The sequence below is a fragment of the Ischnura elegans genome, chromosome 12 (assembly GCF_921293095.1).
Source record: "Ischnura elegans chromosome 12, ioIscEleg1.1, whole genome shotgun sequence".
NCBI classification, from domain to species: domain Eukaryota; kingdom Metazoa; phylum Arthropoda; class Insecta; order Odonata; family Coenagrionidae; genus Ischnura; species Ischnura elegans.
This window is the reverse complement of record NC_060257.1, coordinates 38,655,728-38,678,280: the sequence shown is the minus strand read 5'-3', so window position 1 is coordinate 38,678,280 and position 22,553 is coordinate 38,655,728. Positions and strand designations below refer to the sequence as shown.

The 22,553-nt window shown below is 38.8% G+C and overlaps 1 protein-coding gene across 3 annotated transcripts in view; it reads right to left on the bottom strand.

Moving 5' to 3' along the window:
* The window catches only part of LOC124169759 (cAMP-dependent protein kinase type I regulatory subunit), a 300,877-nt gene that overhangs the window by 50,934 nt on the left and 227,390 nt on the right, over window positions 1–22,553 (bottom strand). For all 3 annotated transcript variants that reach the window (XM_046548467.1, XM_046548468.1, XM_046548470.1), the window contains exon 2: window positions 9,676–9,882. In XM_046548467.1, coding sequence (XP_046404423.1) covers window positions 9,676–9,882 — 207 coding nt within the window. The remainder of the gene's footprint in view (window positions 1–9,675; window positions 9,883–22,553) is intronic.

Below are 22,553 nucleotides of genomic sequence, written 5' to 3'. Positions count from 1 at the left end.
ACACACAAACCACGGCTTTGTGAGCTCGAGTAGAACAAGCATGACTCCAAACAAAAAGATCACAACATAATCACAGATTCCAAAAACATTTCCAAGATTTAAAATATTGCCTAATTTTCACTACCTCACTTTAACCACAGGTGCAATTTAATTATGACTTAATAAAACAATCACTCATCTACTCAATAACCATTACGAGTGTATTTGTATCGATTTCTACAGATAAACATGTTGGCAAACCGCTAAGAACCCGGATGGAATTCTTTGAACAGAACATAATGGGACTGAAGTTCTGATATCAAGGTAAATGATATATTCATTCGAACATAGAGAAAATTTTTGATCAATTCCAAGGGGCAATCAATTAAAAATGACCCTCGAATACGACCAGGCTTTAGACCTCCAATGGCGAAACAAAAAAACATGTTTTCAGTGTTACCCGACCATCAGGGCAATTGCAAGAGATGTCACTATCCCAATTACGTCAGGCCATCATGCCAAAAAAATGGACCCGAAGAGACGAAGAGAAATTTCGTGTTTGCTTCAATACTACAATTGACTAAGCCGTGTCAGTTCGCTAATTTCGCAAAGACGACTAAGCCCCCAACTCCTCAGAACTTACTCTCCGCGACTATTTCTTCTAGAAGTAATTCAAACGAGGACAGAAACCCATTTCGACACGATTGACGAAATACGGAAAACTTCATTAGTTGCTCTGCGCCTAATTCCAAATGAAGCTTTCTAGGCCTTCACGACATAGTACATAATCGCTGACAGAAGAGCCGGTAGCAAGAAATTGCCACAATTAACTGCTGACTCATTACAAAATCTCTCATCAATAAAAGGATTTATTAGGTCCTGTTTAACGCCAACCTTAAGATGATACGGGCTTCCACTTAACCTGGAGCGGGCCGAAAGTTCCAGTTAGCTAGAAGACTAATCTTATACAGAGGCAACTCAGAACTTTCAACCATCACCAAGTTTTATCATCTAATGGTAAACGTTAAGCAGATACTATAAAGCCGGCCCTTAGGAGACTACCAGGAAATCCACTATCGTAACATTTGTGATACTAAAAAATCAAAACTTCTATTCACGTTTGAAGCGGAAGAATTCTCCGTGCCAGCTAAAGGAGGAACGTGGATCCTGTCAGAGAATAAAATGGCGGGTCGAGAATCGGCGGGCCCCGGCACCAGAATCACTTAATCTCCGGTTCAAATCCGATTTCGGTTCCGACTGAGCTCCCAACTCCCGACCATTTCTATTCCAGCCCATCTCCGGTGCGATTGTCCTCGCGACGAAATACTCGCGTCGCTAAAGCCAACGACGAATGCGAAATCCAAAACACCCATTGTTGAACCCCGACCGAGAAAGCTCAACTGCCAAACTTTTTTGACGGACAACATGGGCGTACCCAGCGGGGGGCAGGAGGGAGAAGCAGGCATACCCAGCGAGGTAGAAGCTTCCCCCCCTGGAAGCAAAAATAAATTTAGTTCAAAACGAAAGTTTTCAATAAATTTCCTTTTGAAGAAAAGAAAAATTATATGAGTATAAGACAGGGAGCTAAAATACAAATCATTACTCATCAAAGCAAATAATAATAAAAGTTAGTAAATTGCTGTCATAATTTTATTAAAATTTTGGTTTCACTTACCTTTTCTGCGCTAAATTGTTACAACTTGAACGATCACGGCTAGCCCCTCCCCTAATTTTGATCCTGAGTACGCCCTTGACGGACACGATGCAAAACTCTTAACGAGGACTATAGTTTTCCAAAATTCGACGATATCTTGAAGCACGAAATCATAGGCACGGAAACTTCCATTTTTGAACAGCAAGTCTTGCGCGGAACCTTTTCAAGTCCTCAAAATTGTATCCCTACGAAAGAAGGAAAATTCTGCGGCCGGATAAATTCGCCGGTTAAACTCACTGCAATATGCCACGAAAATGTTTAATTCAAATTCAAAAGTATTGAAAATTTATGATTTAACACTTTCCCGTTGAATACAATCAATGAACTCCTCTCGTGTTTGCGCGCGGGTCAGAAAAATTAAAGTCAGCCAATTGGTAACGCAAACCTGAAAGAAATTCATTCAATATTAAAAATGTTATGTTTCGGATGTAGAGGAACACTATATATACACATAAAAGCACGAACTTGATAGGCATTGAACTATACCTACATGGGTTATTCTCAAGAAGAGTACGTTTTATGCTTTATATATCCAAGGATTAAGGCTTTTTGATGTCCAGAGGTTTTAGGTCAATGAGACCTTAATGGTATATTGTAATTTCGCACGAAAAAGCTCAACTGTAGAACTTTTTGAAGTCCTGAAGACATCCTCATGGTGGTGTATATATTTCCTCCAGCAAAGTGTATCGTATGAAATCACGGGCAGGGAAAACTTCCATCAACGAATTGCATGGTAAAAATATTTTCGACGGTGTGGTTTCAAAGCTCTATTACTGACAGAGACTGAAACATCCACGATATAAACGAAAAAATAAAACAACCCCTGCGATTTTCCTTTACAGATAAAACATTTAGAGCATACAATAATTACCATGCAAGGTAAAGCATTTAATAAGCTATGTTACTTCAAAACGATTAAACCAAAGAACAGAACCTTAGGAGGGGAGTAAAATTGTAGTAACATTATGAATTTTGTCATTATTATCTCTTAGACGCTACCCAACAAAATTTTTACTTCTCGAGGACTTTTTCGGGTATTTGACGTATGCTACAAGCATTTGCAATATCAAGAGCACCGACGTTGACGGTAAAATTCGAAATGAAGAATACACATCAATCATCGGTCAGGAACTAATTAATTATCATACGGCGAGGAATCAAAAAATATTATAAATGAAATTTTAAAAATACTATTGATTAGTAATATCGTTTCAAAATCCTTTGCTTGGCTGATTAGCGTTAATGATAAAGATGGTTTTACGTTCAGCCTTTCTCCGCAAGGGACGAGGACATACCGAGTAAAATAGCATTGGGTCAAGGAACTCGGAGAAATTGATCAAAATATACTCTACGAGAAGCCTATTTCAGCAACTGATGGTCTAATACACATTCAAAATATGACGTTAACTAAGAGAAACAGAAAATTCCATCCAAGAATATCACCGCCCTTTACATAACACATTCCTGGGGAATATTTTTGGCAGGCTAGCTGTCACTTGAAAATATTTCCACGAGAAATAGGCCTCAGGGTGAGGTAAACTTAAGATTCTGAGATATATCATCTTCAAGTTAAAGCCATTTGAAACGAGACGTGAATTTCAGTCAGGGGGAAAAAATGAGTCCCTTTAAAAATGAATCACTTGTCTCCTTCATGGAGGCCCGCCTCAGATGGGATGTTCCGACTGCTGAGTTTTGCTTGTCAGGCTCAGGCGAAGAAAGTTAAAAAAATTATCACGTTCCAAAACTTTAATCGCTAAAAGGGCTAACTTCATCACATAAAAATATAACTAAACGCCTACCGGGAGCTTTTAAGAGGATGAACGAATGAAAAAATCCCCGACTCAAGATTATACACTCAATTTCTTTTCCATTAGTTGATTAAAAGTCACTCAAATTCGTACTTTGGTCACAGTTAAACCTAATCAAGGTTAGACGAAAAAGTAAGTACAAATTAACTCGAGAATACATGGATTACTCGAAAAATATGAATGTAGGAAAGAGGAGTAAGCAAAGTACGTTGCTGAGTAAAAGAAACTGGAAATCCTAATGTAATGTTCCTTAAAAATCTTCAAATTTGCTAAAAATTCGTAAATGTTATATTTTCTTCAGGCGAACACTGCCTGTAGTCTCTCTCATTCCCTGAAAGTCTTAGCCATACTACGAACCCGTATCCCATAGGAATAATCCACACAAAATGTTTGCAGAAACTTCTGTTTTATATTTTAACTTAAAAATTTGTAAATACTACGCTAATGTGTGTATTTTTAATGACATCAAGAATAAAACACTGTGCAATGCATACCAACCAACGTAAACCAGAGATAACTACCATTCAGTGCCGAGGAAATATTTAAATTTGCAAATTTTGAGTAATGCAGGTAAACATGATGTTTTGTTCATTAACTGAGTTTGGCACAGCTATTAGTTAAAGACAGCGAACGAGATCAACTAGATCATTAGTAGTGAATTCGATTATCCACTCAATGTCAGCACAGAACAGAAAATCACTCTTATCCTTTTGCCACTTCGCATATTTCTTCTTTCAATTTCTGTACCTAACTCCGTTCAGATTCACTTTTACCCCTTCGCTTCTCACCCCTTATCTTTTCGCTCATTCTCCTACGTATAACTTGCATCAAATAATTTCTAAAACTTTACATAAAAAACATGAATAACGAACGCGTTATACTCGAGAATTTAAGTACCAACCAAATCTTTGGCGGGATATGGAACTGGATGGAAGGCACTCCTGTTCCAAAACACTACGTTCCCCGTCGACATCATTGATCTTCATTCCCACCATTTCCTCCCGATCCCTCGCTTCACGAAAAAGCACCTGACACCGCTGTCAATCTTCCTTACGAAGAGATTTAGAAAGCTCCGCACGCTAATCCACTGACGGACATTTCCCACAGCAACTTTACTGTCACTAACTCCTTAGATTCGCCGTCCTGAATAAAGGAATCTCTCATTTCCACCCAAATCATGAGTAGTACGTGCCAAAAACCAGCATCAAACCTCACCACCCTCATTTTTTGAAAGAAAAGGAAATGGTAACAAGGAAGGATTACAAAATTCAATTGAAATTGGAATTAAATATTTCAGCTTCACTTCCCATAGTGGTGCAACAAGAGGGCTGGTTTGGATTAGTGATGGAAAAATGTCAATCGAAATCGATTTTTTGAAGGATCGAGTTTTAATCGAAATTAAAAACTCGAATTTCCAACAATAATAGAAATTCGAACCGAAATAGGTATCGATCAATTAAAAAACGGCGGTCATTTAAAAAAAAGTTGAACAAAAATGTTTATTTTTCATTCTAAAGCACACATAATACCCGTCTTGGTTGAAGAAAAAATCTACTAAGAATACATGGTTGAATTATTAGCAGTAAAAAATTTACAAATGCGAACACATTAAAGTTTTGAGACTAATCGACCACTCAATTATTCCTACTCAACATGCCTTATAGACATGCCTTAATCAGCCATACCAAAAATTAAGGTGGCAACTGCTCTTATCCTGTGAGTTCAAAAATTTTATGTCACCGTTACTTGATTACTATGATAAAATATTGAGATCAATGCGCATTATTCTATGCTTCATCCGGGGGTTACCTTAGTTTGAAATTAAAACAATTCTGCACGGTAGTATCGAATTCGAAAAACATCGCACATAAACAGCGCATAGTTATGCAGAAACCTAGGTCCATGAATAGTACTTCCTGCAGCTAATGCCTCTCCTAATCACGAATTTCCTGTTTCCGACCTAGATTGTCAGCAGGTTACACAACAACCCACCAATACTACCTTCCGAGATTACGGTACATGCTATGAGAATTATAATTGTACCTACGTAAATGCTGCAGTTAAAAGGAAAATAGTAAATTCAAAAAATTCTGTTGAGCTTATCTTGGAAATTCAAATCCTTTATTTTTAGCATTAGTTGAGTATACTGAACTAATTGATTATACTTTCCATAGGAAGAATAAAATTTTCCCAGTTAAATGAAAAAATAACGGTGCATTATTATGCAGCAAACATTAGGTACAACAAGTGATGGGAGAATTTCGAATTCTAACAAAGAAATCACAATAGATTTCACTAGATCTTAGTGCTCCTGTAAGATTACGAGGAGAATATTAAATATATATTGTAGACATCACTTTTCCACGGCTCACCATTGATGTAACCTTTGTTTTTAAAGGTACGAAAGCGGCGATGATTTTAGCATGTATTTCCTAAGAAACTTCCTGCCATTTTGCAATCGCATTATAAATCTTAATAATAAAAATGAGATTTAAAATAGTTACTCTGTAGGCCGAAGAAAGATCGGGACACACGGAGAAAGGGAACGATTGAAAATTCGAAAATTACGTCTGCCAATTCCTCATGATCATAATTTTACTGCATGCCCTCCATAATAAATATATAACTACCTATCACTAATCTTTCACGTCACACTATAGTTCTGACTCCTAATCGCAACAATCCTTCATTTGTCTCCGTAATTGATTTTATTTTATACTTCTGCTACCAGCGTCTTGAACGATTCACTTTCTCAAAAAGCCCAATCTTAAAGTCTTAGTTCCTTTTTAATATTTAAAAATTAATAAATTGCAATTCAAACAAAGATCAGCGAGGCAGGTTATGGAAAAATATTCGCTATGGTCATTTACACGCGTCTTCACAATCTTCCTTATACTCCACACAGTAAACTGCCAAATAATAAGTGTCTGGGAAACGGTGATATAAAAGATTACAGCCTCTTCGATTAAAGCAATGGTTTGATGGAAATTACCATGAGATAACAAATAATATGGTCCAACCATAATGGGCGTGATAGTACTAAGAAAGGCTCTAATTTAAAAGTTAATTTATTTAAAAAAGTTAATAATTAATAGAAATTAATTTGTTCATTGTGTCTACCAAGTGCTCCGTTTCGACGACATATCTATTTATTGGGGAAGACAGTTCTCCATAATAACTGGTTGGGAAATGACGGAATAAACAGGACAAATATATGACTTTAAATACAAATTAAAAATAAATTAGGGCGTTAAAGAAATTTATACCGCTAAAAAGGGTGTTATAGTATCAATACATATTTTGCACAGTCTTCTAGGTACTTCTTTTCAATCACAGATCAATTTTAGGAAAGCTATCCGCATTAATAATTGGATGGCTAATGACAATATCCAAATTCGACTTGAGGCAACATACGGCCAAGTTCGCGGGGGCCGACAAAGAGTACATCATCAAAGTCTCACGTGATCACGGAAGCCAATGTGGCAACATGTAAAACCAGAAATGGGATCTGACCCGAAATGGACCGTATCTGCGCGCCACAGGCCATTCGGAGCCGGTAAAAGGGTCTTCTATATGGGCATCTCCGCGAGAGCATACGGCCCGAACAAGAGCGGAATAAATGCAACGCGTTTCTCCGACACGAAAAGGGCTGATTTACATTTAAACAACCAGTCCAGAAGGCGGAAGGCTTGCCGAAGGCTGTCCTACAATGGAGACGATGGAAGGCGGGACTTGGGTCCCGTAATGAGGTGAAAACAATGGAACAGAAGGGGAATGGAGTCCCGACATCTAACCAACGAACACGCAATAGAGCGAGTGAAACGGAGTGCTAGGACACCGAAGCTATAGCAGGAAGCTAAAAAAATAAAATAATCGAATAACAATTTATAAGCATAAAAATGAATTTGTGTTTACAGAAGATCAAAGGAGGCGGAGGTGTTAAGTCCTCGCTAAAACAATAAATAACCGAAGGAAGGAAGACATCTAAATAATGAATCAGTAAAAAAAAGATATTTGTTTATAGAACATCAAAGGAGGGGCCTACAAAACCAAAGGTCGCGGGTTCGAATCCCGCCTGGGTAGGTTGCCCTATCCAGGGCATGGATGTTCAACATAAGGCCAAATACGCTAAACTGTTAATTATTATGAAAACTCCAATTTAAAGAACAAGGAGGGATGTTTTCGGTGGTGTTGCAAAAAAAAGACTCGGAAACCAATCGGTGTATCACGTCTAACGATATAAAGAGTAGACACTAGTCAGCATTTGAAAGAAGTTAAATATTTATGTTTAACTTCAGTATATTCCACAGAGAAATTTTCATGCTTTCGATAAAGGCACTGTTGACATACCCATACCCAGAAAGATGTGTTACTTCATACTTATCAAAAACACCATAGTTTTTTTAAAATGGAATTAGAGGACAGATATCCAGTTGGATTGTGTGACTTTTGTTGTCACTGCATTCATATTAATAACTTATAAGTTGGCTATTAGGATTATCGCCTTCTTTATTCGAAATGTACAGCTGCCTAACGCTTTGTATTGTACTTGGTTGTTTATATTATACATGTATCCCAGTGTAAGAATGTTATTCACGTCTTATGAAGGTTGGATACACAGAAAGATGTGATACGTACTTTTTATAACGTACTCAGCTCCACAAAAAATAAGTTGAGAGGTAAGAATCAATAAAGAATTGCAACATATCCCTCAAATATTTTAAAACAAATGCGCGATGATCGTACCAAATCAAATTTTCGTACCAAATCAAACTTTCTCAAAATGGAAACATATTTTGATTTGGAACGGAAGTTATTCAAGAAAGAGCAACGTATAGTGACCAATCCTTTTGTACTACAGGCAAGACAATGCCTGCACGCATTTCCAAAATCAAACTGTACCCCTTTGCTTCTGGGGTCCTCATTTGTACTTGTCAGAAACACTTTAGCTATTTTCTTGAAATTAGATGATAGGTATCCCTAAAACATTTTTGTACTTATAAGAAGCACCTTAGATTTTTTTAATGGAATAAGAGGATGGATATCCTGTTAGTGTGTAAGTTTTGTCATAGTTTTGCAATTAATATCATACGAGTTGGCTATTTCGGTTATCGCCTTCTTTTGTTTGAAAATTACACCTGCATATGGCTTTGTAAAATAAATGTTTGTCTATTTTATGTTTCTATTCAAGTGTAACTATGGTAAAGCGAATATGCGATGATCGCGTGCAAAAAAGTTTCTCGGGTTTTCCACCGGTTTATGTTATCCATGTCTCCCGAGGTTTCGAACAACAACCAGGGGATCTTCTGAATCAAAAGATTCCCTGAGGATGAACAGCAAGTCACTGCTCGAAACGTCGGGAGACATGGAGAACATCAGCCGGTGAAAAACCCGAGAAACTTTTATGCACCTGATACGCCAGGAAAACCTAAGATCATACGTGCGATAATCGCGTCCATATTTTAACGATCACGCTTGAGTATAGGGTGGTTTCCTATTATTTTATTATTGCCTAAATTGAAAGATTATTACTCCTGGAGTACGTATTTAACGCTTTTAGATTTTTAAATATCTATTTTTTCGATTTTTCGATATCTATTTTTCGCGATTAAATGAAAAGTGAAAATTTTCAAGCGCGCGAAAACGCGACGGGTCAGTATGATGCCGGGAAAACTCCGCGTGACGTCTTTCTGGTTCCCGCTGCCCCAAGTGAGGTGACCTTGGGGCGAGGCTCTGAGCGCTGATACGACGCAGGATGCTAGCAGGTAGCAGAGTACCATGCTAGCTGGTAGCGCTTGGCTAAAATAAGGATTATTAATACCTTATCAAACGAAGAAAACTTTCCGACCTTAGCCAGTTTTAATAGGTGATTATTAAGACATGTTTCCCTGAGCTCTGCGCCTCATGTATGCATTGGTAATCTCGGACGATGTAAAACTATCTACTCGTTTAGAAACTAGGTCCCTGTGACGTCACGTGGAGTGGCATCGCTTGGGCGCCAATCTGGCCTTTTTCAAATGAGGATAAAATTGACCCTTGGTATTCGTCTAAACCGGTATTTCTAAAACAAAATAATTTGTATATTATGAATACACTAATGGTGGGTAACGAATCGCAATCAATGCCCTTCGTTTCCTTTGATGAAGGAAACTACCCTATTTTCGCAGGACTCACCTTCTTCACGTAGCTGGTGGCGTCTTCTTCCGTGACTGGCTCAGCGGAGATGCCTCCCCGCCTCCGGACTGGCTGCGATGGCACCTGGGATGGGGGCAGCGGTGAGAGGTCGTCCGCCTCTTCGGGGGAGCCGCCCCCGCCGCCTCCGCCACCGACGCCCCCGCCACCCCTCGCTGCCGCCGCCTGCTTCGCATCGTGCGCCGCCTCCTGTACGCGACAGAAAAGAATAACACACATCAGCATAGGAAAGATGTTGTCACTTCCAAATACCACCATAGTACCACATAGGCCATTTCCATTCAAAGTTATACTGGAGCTGGGAAGTTAAATATTTAAATTAACTTCAGTATATTCCACTGAGGAACTATCATCAGTAAGAACATTTGCCTGTGTCAGCTGATACATGCAACTGTTGTCAAAATTCTCCGCTACAGTCCACTATTTTCGAGGGTCATACCCTTGAGTTAGCTTGTACTTGTCAGAAGAAGCTTGTTTTTTATTGGAATAAGGGGATTGGTGTCCCCATAATATTTTAAAGCAAAGGTTTTAAACCAAATTTACGGTACCAACTCAAATGTTGCTCAAAATTATGTGTGTAGGCCTGAAGGCCTGCTTAAACGATACATAAACACGTGCGGGTTAAGGTCCGTTTGAATGAACGATTTTTATGCATCTGAACGGAAAATGTACAAATGCATGAATTAAATTAGAACACACTTTATTTTCTGCCCATGCATTTGCACCAGTTGTGTGTTTATACGGTGCATTTCTGAGTTCATTCTCGCGTTCATACACTTAGACATTAACTTGAACGACGAAATGCACCATGTAAACAGGCCTTTAGAGAGTGAGTGGGGCGCTTAAAAACTTCGGAAGTTTAAATTTCAACAAGTTAATGCCATTAAAAAAAACAGTAAAATGACGGTTATTGCAAGTAAGGAGAAAACGTCCAACTTTCAAACGTCTACAAATTTTTATCATGGTTACCACCACGTCGTTTCATGTCTGAATACGACAGTTTCATCGGAAATCTCGTCCGCATCCTCTGATCAGAGGCAGAGTGATGCAAATTTGATAAGGCAATTTTCAGCGAAACTGTTGTCATAGGAAAATAAACAACGCGGAGGAAAACCTGAAACCATGAGAGTTTCTACGGCTCATCGGGTAAGCCCACTCAAGATTTCTCCAAAGTGGGCGATAAAAAGGCTGTAACGTTAAAAATTTCTTTACTTCGAAGCGATACTTGTTTTTTTCACAACATAGTAATAAATAAATTTTGATTATACTTGGTGAGCTCAAGCTGTCCCAACAAACATTAGGATTGAATCGCTCAGTGATATATCTGTAATCACTAAGTCAAGTATCTAGCAGATGCCAAAAAATCCAAGCCACGAAGCCCTACATTCTAGAGATGCTCATCCCTTGAGTATTCACGCCACATGGTAGCGATGGAATAAAAAAAGGAAGCCTTAAGATCGAAGTCCCGATAGCAGTTCCACTAAGTAATGATACTCGTGCTTCGATAAGCGTAGTGGAAAAAGGTTGCGTGGGACCCTTTTGGGCAAAGACAAGCAAAAAGGTAATTAAGCGACCTTTTCCAACGAGGTGCAGAGTGGCACGCTAATAAATTAAGGCAGATAAAAGAAGAAGCTACCTTTGCTGACGGAACAACAATGCGAGAGGTGGCATCTTACCAAGAAACAGGTCGAGTGCCTCATTCTCTCATTATTGAAGGTACACCTTCAGCAAAATGACACAGAAGTATGAGACGCGAAAGAAAATAATAGCCACAACATTAGAGGGAAGAATAAACCTTCATTTACATAAATATAAGAGAGGATGTCTGTTGGTCTGTCCGCTATGCGTATACGTACAGAATAAGAACAACAAAATGACATATAATTCGCTCCAGTTGCTTACAATTAGAAAATATATATATACTAGACCGATAAACTTGATGCCAAGTACTACACTAAAGAAGAAGAGTATAGTTTGAATCTTGTTCACAACAGCTTGAATAATATTAACCCGGACCAACAAGAGACATTATTAATTACAAATTCCACCGAGCACCAATCATGAAATAGATTAAACAGGACCTACGATAGTATGACTGCAAGGAGACATTAATTTCCTGAAACTGGCTACTTTTAAGAGAAATTTGTGTTTTCGTCTCTTTATGACTACATTTAGTCGAATTACGCCGCTTACGTTGTGGACAACTAGCAACTGAAGTTTTCTTTTCCATGGGTATGCTAAGTTATGTACAGTTATATTTTTGTGACCTAACCTTAAGATTCCATAGTTAAACAACCTTCCATAATTTTCTTTTCTCGCTCTTATCCGCACAAGACTATAAAATATGTTAATTAAAATTTATTCTGCTCGTGGAACTCCAAAAATTCTCGATATTTACTAGAGCCCACGAGCACAAGTTTATGCATTAAATCTTTTGCGAGTTTTGCGTCATTGGGTATCAGGTTAGACCTCGGGAATCTTAATCCACCTTAAAATGCGCTATATCGGACGAGAATTCCAAGAATATGAAGGAAGCCCTCGCAATCGATCTGATAACACTGGAATTTTCAATTTCCGACGAGTGCGCGCAACCCTAAAAATAAGCCTTCAACTCGGATGAACTAAGTACGACCCCGACTTTTTTCACAGAGCACTCTTGAGCTGAATCTGTTGGATGAAAAATTCAATTTTGGCAATCGAAATAAGACTCGAAAAATTGAACACTCGCTTACGATTTTTTTAATGTTTGTGTTTTGACGCTCTTCATACTAGAAAAAGAACACCAACGCCTATTTACACAAATGCTCTGAACCGGGACAAAGGCACTATACAACGCACCCAGTCTTGCAAAGAGAAGTTGTGGAAAATAGCCGATACATACCTTAATTCAAATAAAAAAATTAGAAATAAATACAGCATCATGATGATAATTTGCTATGTACTTCGGTTGCCATGATTTTTTATTGTTATTTTTTACCCAAAATCAAAGTGTAAAATATGCGTAGGTATATATATTTCTCTATTCCAATCAAATATTAGATATAGTAACACCATCACGATCATAGATTGCCAAGTATTTACGTTTCCATGTAAAAATCTCTTTTTGCTCAAAAGCAAGGCGTAGAGCTATGATTTAATGAAAATGAGTGATGAAAATAGTGATGCTAAATAAAATATATAATATCAAAGTCCAGACAGAACGACTAAATAATGTGACGAAGTTGAAAATGGAAGTCGAACGAACATATTAAAAAAATACGCGGTAGATTAGACGATACATCGACTGAATTCGACCAAATATATTCCGGAGCTTGATGCCTCACCACCCGAAAACGCTACTGAATGAGGGTACTGTAAAACTTCTAAAACATTTTAAAGGCATCTGGAGTCCGGATCAGGTGCTCCAATACCTTGGATATATGCACAATGCACACCATAACAAAGGTTTATGTGCATTGCACATAAACTTTTAATATGGTTCAATAATAATTGCTATTACACAGCTACCACTCCCTAAGAGAAATAAAAATAATGCCTTCAGGAACTCGAAACAACAAAAACTTACGTACGATATCATTCAAGCTAATGATGGCTCATAGCCATTTGCGATGAAATTAAAACTTTTGAGCAATTACAATCATATATATATATATTATAAGTTTACAGGTAAGGAAAGAAAGGGAAAGGAACATGGAATAGAAAAAGGACAACGGTGCTGTGGTGGATGGAAAAAGCCAGAAATCAGAGGGTAAAAATGCGGCCTGACTGGGACTCATTTTTACCCTCTGATTTCTGGCTTTTTCCATCCACCACAGCACCGTTGTCCTTGTCCTTTTTCTATTCCATGTTCCTTTCCCTTTCTTTCCTTACCTGTGAATTTATATGCATATTTGCGCTTAAGGCGTCGTGTGAATGAATGAAGTAGTATTATAAGTTTACGATGCACGATATACATGTATACACACAAGGAAGAAACTAACACTAGCATTATAAAGAAAAAATTTTATTGCCGAAGGGGGGGGGGGGGGGCACAAAAAAAATAATTACACAGTAAAAAATAAAAATTGGACCTTTTCAATTTATTTAGTTCTTTTGCATGGACTTTGAAATTTTAACCAATTCAGCATCACTGTTTTCATCGATTTCTATTATTATTTGATTCACGCATATCTGTACACCTTGCTTTTCTTTCATCACGGGAGAAAATTTGATTAATTTAGCAGCTTGAAATAATGAGGATGTGTAAAGACAACCATTTTTAACATTTACATGTAATAACATTATACCCCTGCATATTCTCAAATGTGAATTCTTTACATTCGAGATACGAGCAAACGTTAATAAACAGAGAAAAAAGCGTGTTATCTAATTACATTTATTTAAGTTTCATTTTTGTGCATGGGTTCACAACACCTACCACTAGCCAAACGCTCTACCCTTTAGGCCCCCACGCCTACCTAACAACGACTACATAAACATTTGCTAGCGAGTGTTTGGAAGACAAGTAGGGTGGCTTTCATGGTAGCGTCCGCGGTGTCATTTTGATGGCGAGGTCATCAAAATAACAACGCGGACGAAACCCGGAAATCTACCCCACTACGAACCCTAGCGCCGCGAAAACTTACATCGGAAATTTACGAGAGCACCCTTCAGAACTTGAATCTGACAAAGCCCCGATATACGCATCTATAAAGAAAGTACATACTGAGACGGCATTGGCAACGATGGAGGCAGAAGCGCACCCCCACCATTTAGATAATACTGAGTGCATCGGAAAATGCAAGGGTCGAGAGATCATGACCTTTCCGTCAGAGTCGATTAAGGCCACGAATAACGACAGTTGAGGAACGAGCATAGTTGACATAAGTACGCGAAGACACACTCATGATGCAAGTATAAGGAGTCACAAGAAAAACTTTGAACAAGAAGCGAGATATTATCTTTGATCATGCCGAAATTCTTACTCGAAATCGTTAGAAACGTTCAAAAGTTGACATTCAAATTTAACTGAATCCTCACAATGGATCGATAAATTATTTATAAATAAATACATATTTTTCAAACAGTTCCGACTGCGATACGCCTACTTGCCATGATAATTTCCTAAAATGAAATAAATAAATTCAATAAACATTTTTAACAGCTACGCTGTGATATACGTTTGGAGAAACAAATGGTCCCTTACAAAAAATGCTATGGATATGAAATTAACTTGCTTCAACTTCGATTCATATGATTCCTTAGTGGCCGCCCGTTAGTTAACATAGGAAACGTCTGCGTTAAAATTAAATACTATATTTTAAAACTCGACGAATGAAACTAAAATATACTTATTTAGTGAAGTCGGTGATTGAACTAGCCAATTTCACCCAGCATTCTCATAGCATCTAATCTAGGCAGCAAAGTTAACTAAAATGCTAATATCCACGCATCACGGAGTACTGTAAACAAAAAAGCGTAAATATTTCTTGACACAAAATTGAAAATTATAGGTCAAACAAGCATATCAATTGCCCTGAAACTTAAGAGACATTTTCCGCTGAAGGTATTACCAAAATAATGCTGAAATAATACTAATTATTTGGGTTGGTGTACTGCTTCAGCAGAACCACAACCTAAGCCGTCACGTCCCATCGTTTTCAATATCTCGTAAGCCGCCCATATTAAAAGACGGCGGCATTTGACTGAGAGGGAACGGAGGACGGGAACAGGAGTGAGTTACCGATTGCGTCATTCGACGAGGCGCCAAGTTCGTCATAGCACCGCCTCTCAAAAAAGGCGGACACCACCAGACAACCCATGTTCACACGTCAGCCTCCCATTCCAACAAAATTTGTCTCCCACAAAAAAAATCCAAAGCAAGACTGCGCCGATATTAATGCTAATCGACCATGCACGATTCTAAATGACAGCATAATTTTTCATAATTGAAAACCAATTAAGCCAGAGAAAATGACAAACAAATCGATACTCAGTTAAATGCGAGGATGTATTCATTTCTCACGCAAAGACTACCAGCAAAATTATACTCCCAAAAATAAAATAAAAAATTATTGCTCCGTGGGAACACCCGGTTTTGCCAAATGCTTACATTGCCTTCATAGGAAATCAACGAAATGAAATTCCACGCTCTTATGCACTTAAGTTGAGATGGGAAAGATTTTATTGGAACAAGGAAAAGGCTAGTAGACTCAATGCCAAGGGTATCTTGACGCCAAAAACGCCAAAGAGACCATAATCCTCAACCAAAGCAACAGACTACGTGGAAAAATTGAGGGCTTGTACACAAGTCATCCAAACTCTAGACTGAGTTTCCACTGCTGTTTTTCCGCCACCTTAGAAACTTACGAAAAATACGTTACTATCAAGGTAGATATTTTTGTAAAAACTTAAAAAATAAAGCATAAAAATGCCCGGATAGGATCGGAGAGACTGTCACCTCTACTCTAGCCACAGAACCAACAATTTTTAATGAGGAAATTTATTCACAATAATTCCGTAAATGTTTTTCCTGATTTTCAGATCAAGCCCTAACTTAAGTCATAACATAACGGCGACTATTAGGGAAAGAACAAGAATGCTCTCACGATATTGTAGAGCACCATTGCCAATCGATGTTAATCGCCCCTAAAATACAGAAAACTTACATATAAGAGACATAATACAAAAATTATACAGCATACATCACCTCACACTAGACGCGAATGAATGAGCTAATATCAATACGGGATAATGTGACGTTTGCGTTAAAATTGCGTCCAACATCTCACATGAAGTGAACACGCCGAATAGATAACGCATGCGACATTTATTCACATGCAGATGTCATAAAAGAAATGTCCCATTCGTATTGAAACAGAATTTATGACTTAATATGAAGTCAAAATTTCCATTGAGCACAGCTTTAAGTCTATGATGCATCAGCTGAGCTGGAAAAGAAGAATAAAGGTCAAACATGAATTTCCTTGCTCATATCTTACGGCGAATCCATCCAAAACGCTTAAACATACAAAGAGAGACTGAGTGACTTCATAGCAACCAAAAGACATGCCAAATAAATAAGCAGCACATTATACTTGAAAGAGCAGGCAGGAAAAAGGATTCAGTGAGGAGATGATGTTCTTTTCCAAGATAATTTCTGTTTATCAATCAATCAGAAAGGGATGCCCGTAGTTCCGCTTTTTCCGAAAATAGCGAGCAGACATTGGAGAATGGAAAACTAACACCTTGAGAATCTTCCCGAAAACTATACTAAGACCGAATACAGATTCGTGAATAGATCGACACGGTAGGAAAAGTCTTCAATGTAAGTTGAAAAAAATTATACTGGACTACTTTTAAAAAATGTACGATAAAGATTTTTTTTTAATTTCTATGTCCAACCGTAGTAAGTATAAATAAGATATCGAATCGTTAAATATTGAAAAGTAAAAGCCGTTATTAAGAAATTTATTCTAAAATCTCTCGAAAATACATTTAAAAATACGAGATATTCACTTTATTTTGGTACTAGCGGTAATATTGCGAATTGTAAAAACCAAACAGCGCTATAAAAACTGAAGGTTCACGAATTGTGGAATTGAATTAGCTCAAACGGAAATAATTAGGAGTAATTTACCAAAAAAATAAATTCTGAATCGACAAAAGTTTAAATGTTACAATATAATCAAGGCACAAATGGTTCTTGTGACGTGTGCTGAATAACTATTCTACTCTGACGATGAAGTATTTAACATTGAAACCTGAGTCAAATTTTAATTAATTTTGCATTAAATGCACTTTAATTTTCCAATAAAAAACAACGCAATCCGCGGTTAGAAAAACAACTCTATCTCTCTTCCTTTCAAAAGCACATCATGCATACGAACTATGAGTACAAATCCTCACCACGAAACTTAAAAAAAGGAAAAGGAAGGAGAACATTTCTAAGCGCCATTCTCACCGGATACAACGTTCCGAAAGATATCCCTCATCTCATGAATACATCATCACGAAGGCCGAACCAAGCCAATCACAAATTGATCCGACCGCTATCGAACAACAAGGAGGAGATTAGGCGAGAGATCGACCCAAAATACAATCAAGCCGTCCCAAAAATCGTTACAAATACACCCGGTTTTGAAATAGCAAGGGCTGAGGTCGGAAAAATCCACCGCCACAAGAAGGGGTTTTTTTCAGCGGAGGTCCTCGCTAAAAAAACCTGCCGTAGCTTTCATATTTCCAGTGACGAAGCAACTCAGAACAAAAGGGTAATCTTTTCACCAACCAGTCAACGAAGCCTCTAAATTCAATGAAGTCCTGACGGGCAGGGAAAACAAAAATTACTACTCACAAAAAATTATCGACAGTCATGTGAACAATGAAACGTTCTCTCATAACGATTTCAGGGTAAATAGATGGTCTGAGCAGTGAATGATGGAATATTTAACTTTTGAGTCTGGATTATATTAAGTAAAGTTACGCCAAGTTAAGTAGTAACGGGATTCTGGTTGGTGTGGTGGCTGGAGAGTTGACCTCCAACCCAGTGGGACCGGGTTTAAATCCCGGCGGTGGCAGAGACTTTTCAGTGACTGCCCGATCCCTGCTTGGGTGTCTTTTGTTCGAGCACTTCAAGTACAGAACAGCGTCCGTTGGATGGAACGTTAAGCTGTGGTCACCTTTGCACCTTTCGATAAGAGTGGACTAGTGCCGACGCCGGGTTTCTCTCCACCCTTCCTTCACTATACTTCCTAATAATCTTTAGCTGTCGGTCGCCTCCTCCAAACACCATATTATACCACAAGTAGTAGTGGGCGGGGCTTTATCCTACTCCACATTCACGAGCAAACATTTCAACATCAACCACAACACATCATGCGCGATCGGGTGATAAGCATATTTCAGTAGCGAACTCAACGCTGGCTTGGCAACGAACTACCAACACAGCACAATTTGAATCACTCCCGTCCCTTCGCTCGAAACAGGCGATTTGAGGCTGCGATGCAACCGGCCGATAGCCATAATTCGAACTCAATGCTCCGAAAGGGTGCAAATCATCTCCAGCATCGGTGCAAAGGATTCACCGTATCAAAACCTCAAATCGGATTCGAAGGAACATAAGCAATCTACCGAGCGGAAAGAAATATTTCCATAAGAACAACACTACAACAACATGAGAAAGATCCCACACACCGCATTTGGTATGCATAAATGAATCCATCTAGTGACAATTTTTCTGCGCGATAAAATTAATTTAAAAAGGGCCCGTGTAGAACGAGTTTGCCATTCGTAGTTTTATAGAAAGGATCAGTTACAATTTTCATGGGGAATAGCGTGAACTAGCTGGCAACATGATGCCATATTTGCAACGAATTCACATGATAAAACCAAAGTTTAACACCTTCTAAAATGTTATCAGTAATATACTACGCAACGCAACTAACTTTCCCGGAAACATTGATTTATTGTAAAAACTCTTCTCGGGATACCGCGCGGGTAAGATTCTATGAGAGCGCCGACGTTTCGGCGAGTCGGTACCCGAAACGTCGGCGCTCTCATATAATCTTACCCGCGCGGTATCCCGAGAAGAGTTTTTACATGTTGTTCGCCGGGAAAGTGTAAAATCTTACATTGATTTATTGCTTTACGAATACCATCATGTTTCCGAGACTCGCTCCATCAACCACTGATGAGGTAATCAAAAGTCATTTTCGCTAGATATTAAAAAATGATTTAAAAATTATATTTATCAGCCGCTCTCAACTCTATTAAAATTTTGGCCATACCGCGCTTGACTTCTAAGACGTTAAGTCCAAAATTTCCAAAAATGCCATACAAAAAGTTGAGATTCACCCTAATTGAGACGTCCGGCTCGCAAAAATATTTGGGTACCTAATTTCATTTCTTTACGACCCTACTTGGCTCGAACTGGATCTCTTAAAAATAGTTACCTCGTTCTAAACGATGGCTGAAGGCGCGACAGAAGAAGACCGGAAGACCCGACATTGATACTAAAGGTGAATCACTCGTCGCAGGTAGCTACTACCATCGTAACATCGCAGCCGGATGTTTTCCGAAGGGGCCACCCTTAGTGCGTCTATTTTTGCTCCTAACAGTGCTCAACGATACCGGAATGGCTCGGAAATCAGCCCGTATGTATTCAAGCGAGCGAGTGTTGATGACCTTCCTACACTCCCTTCCACATGACGCGCCGCGCCGTTCCCATTAGATGACAACCTAAGTGCGACCAACGTACACAGTCTGAACGAAGTTGGATTTCACTGTAAACATCTTGGACCCCAAAGACCTCCATCCTAAAGCTTGAATAACATGATCATTTTTCACGTAGTTCGGACATATTTCAGCTATACTTTTCAATTAGCTGTCGACGCACCCTTAACCCCAAACCTACTACTACTACTTTTCAATTACATGGGAAATGATTGCTTAAGCCATCATTTTCTATGTTAGACGGTCATTACGGAGAAATAAGCTACGCGTTTTGTCAAAAACTGCTACGGGCGTACAGATAGCATTACGCAGATGTTAAGCGAATTAGGCTGGGACCCGCTGGAGACTCGGGAGGCTGCGCGCTAGGCTTTGATTGCTTGAACAATTGAGTATAGATACCTTTAAGAGCGACATGGAGAACATAATATTAGAGCCACACTATATTTCCAGGTCCGTTAGAAGCGATAAATTAAGAGAGATGTTTTGCCGAACGGATAGATATGGTAATTCGTTTTTCCCCCGAACCATAAAGGACTTTAACAAATGCAAGTTCCAGCTTCGTTAGAGCACTTCATTTTTTATGCGTAGACGGCTGATGCCCTACACCCCCTGCCACACGCCTTTTAGGCGGCTTGCGGAATATTATGTAGATGTAGAGGCGTCTTGTGAGGGAGATCTTCACGAATAAAGCAAAAGAGGACCCTCAAGCTGGCCTCTACAAGTTTACACACAAGTACGTGCCAAACTGAAAAAGTAGTTATCTACACCCACCGCACATATAAATAGGTTTACAAATCGACTCTAGAGCCGCTGGCGGGCAAAGAGATCCGAATGTCACGGAGAAATAAAATAAAATAGGTCCACAGTGCTAAATTTACGTTTTATATGATGCGATCTATCAAATTAATGACTTGTCAATGCTATTCCTCGTAATTTAAAATGCTATACTGCTAACTCTTAGAAAAAAGCTGATCGCTGACATTTTTGTAGATAGTAGCGGGCATTTTTGAAAATCTTTAAAAAAAAAGCGACTGAGGTGGCAACAGAAATCAACTTTGTTCGGGATGGTATGTAACATCCTATCTCAAATCCCCTTGAAACTACTCTGGGCACAGGCGTATCGAAATGGCTACCTGCAAAAGGCGGGAAGTTTAAATAATGAAAATACGTTATGTGATATGGGAGAATAAAACTAAATTTGACTTCTACATCAATGATGACATTTTCAGGTTTTTCCCCTATAATTCCACGACTTCTGTCACAATACACACACAAAAAATTCTTAGAACATCGGATATGATTTTGACAGCGAGGTTAGCCCGGAAAAGCCAAATAAATATTGGACAAAAGGCTTGTATAAAAGCACAAAATATCAGTATGTATATCATATAATATTTGGACACAATTAAGTATTTCATTTATTAACGTTTACATTTCCCAATCCCGGCAAATTCACCACAGCTGTTCCGGCAACCGCTAACGACTCGATTTTTCAGATATAATCTTACACAACACGTGGGATTCATGACCGAATACCCAAATAGCAGAATCTCTGCTTCCCGACCTACGACACGCCACATTGTAAACAAAAACAATGTTTCCATGGCTGACAAAAGACTTCGTTATCTCCCGTCCGCAGAGAAATACCCTTTGAGCACAGGGACAACTCAGCCGGCAACCGACGCGAGACTCAAGGACAGAACGTCCGAATAAGGATATCGTGCGGAGGAGGAATACATATACGAATGAAGAGGCGTCGAAAGGCATACGTAACGAGAAGAAAGGAAAGAGCGAACCACAACAGACCCAACGACCATTCCGCATAAGGCAGGCGAAGCCATTTTCGCGAAAGACTCTCCAGATATATCTGCGGATACATTCAACTATAATTCGTTCAGAGAGGTAACATACAATCCCCCACACGTGTGCGAGAGGATGGCTTTGAAAAAAAGAATGACAATGCTGGCTAACGAATGTGCAAATCAAAACAAACCAAGTTCATATTGCAAAGGGGCTGTTCCTTTCGAGAGGATTGCAAAGAGGATTCCATCTCCTTGTAGGCTCATTTCTGTTACCATTTCGGTCACATTATAATCGGTCTACAAAAATGTCCACGGCGTTGCGATGAGTGCAGTGCGATCCACTTCGTACCAGTATTTTGCAATATATAGTTTTAATTGCGAGAAACAATATGAATTTGATAGATCGCATCATCACGTATATAAATTCCGATTAACACCTCTAGTCATACCTTATTTCCTCGTGAAACTCGGAATCATTTGTCCGACAGCGATGCAAGTGGCGACTTTTGTAAACCCATTTAAATGCGAGGTGGGTGACGACGCATTTAGATACTGACTTAAGGATCCTCTATTGTAATATTTGTGCATCTAACTATCTCTCGAGTGGAGAGGTAACGTACAAACCCCTGCACCTGTACGAAAGGATGGCTTTGAAAAAAAAAGAATAACAATAATGGTCAACGAATAAGCAAAACAAAACAAGTTCATTTTGCAAAGGTACTGTTCCGTAAAGCAACCAGCATTGGTCAGGAAATGTTGGGAACAACCCCAAAAACGCGACGACATGGTCCATAAGTTTTTATTAACATTACGAGCAATGGAGAAAGCGCTGAAGACAAACAATAACAC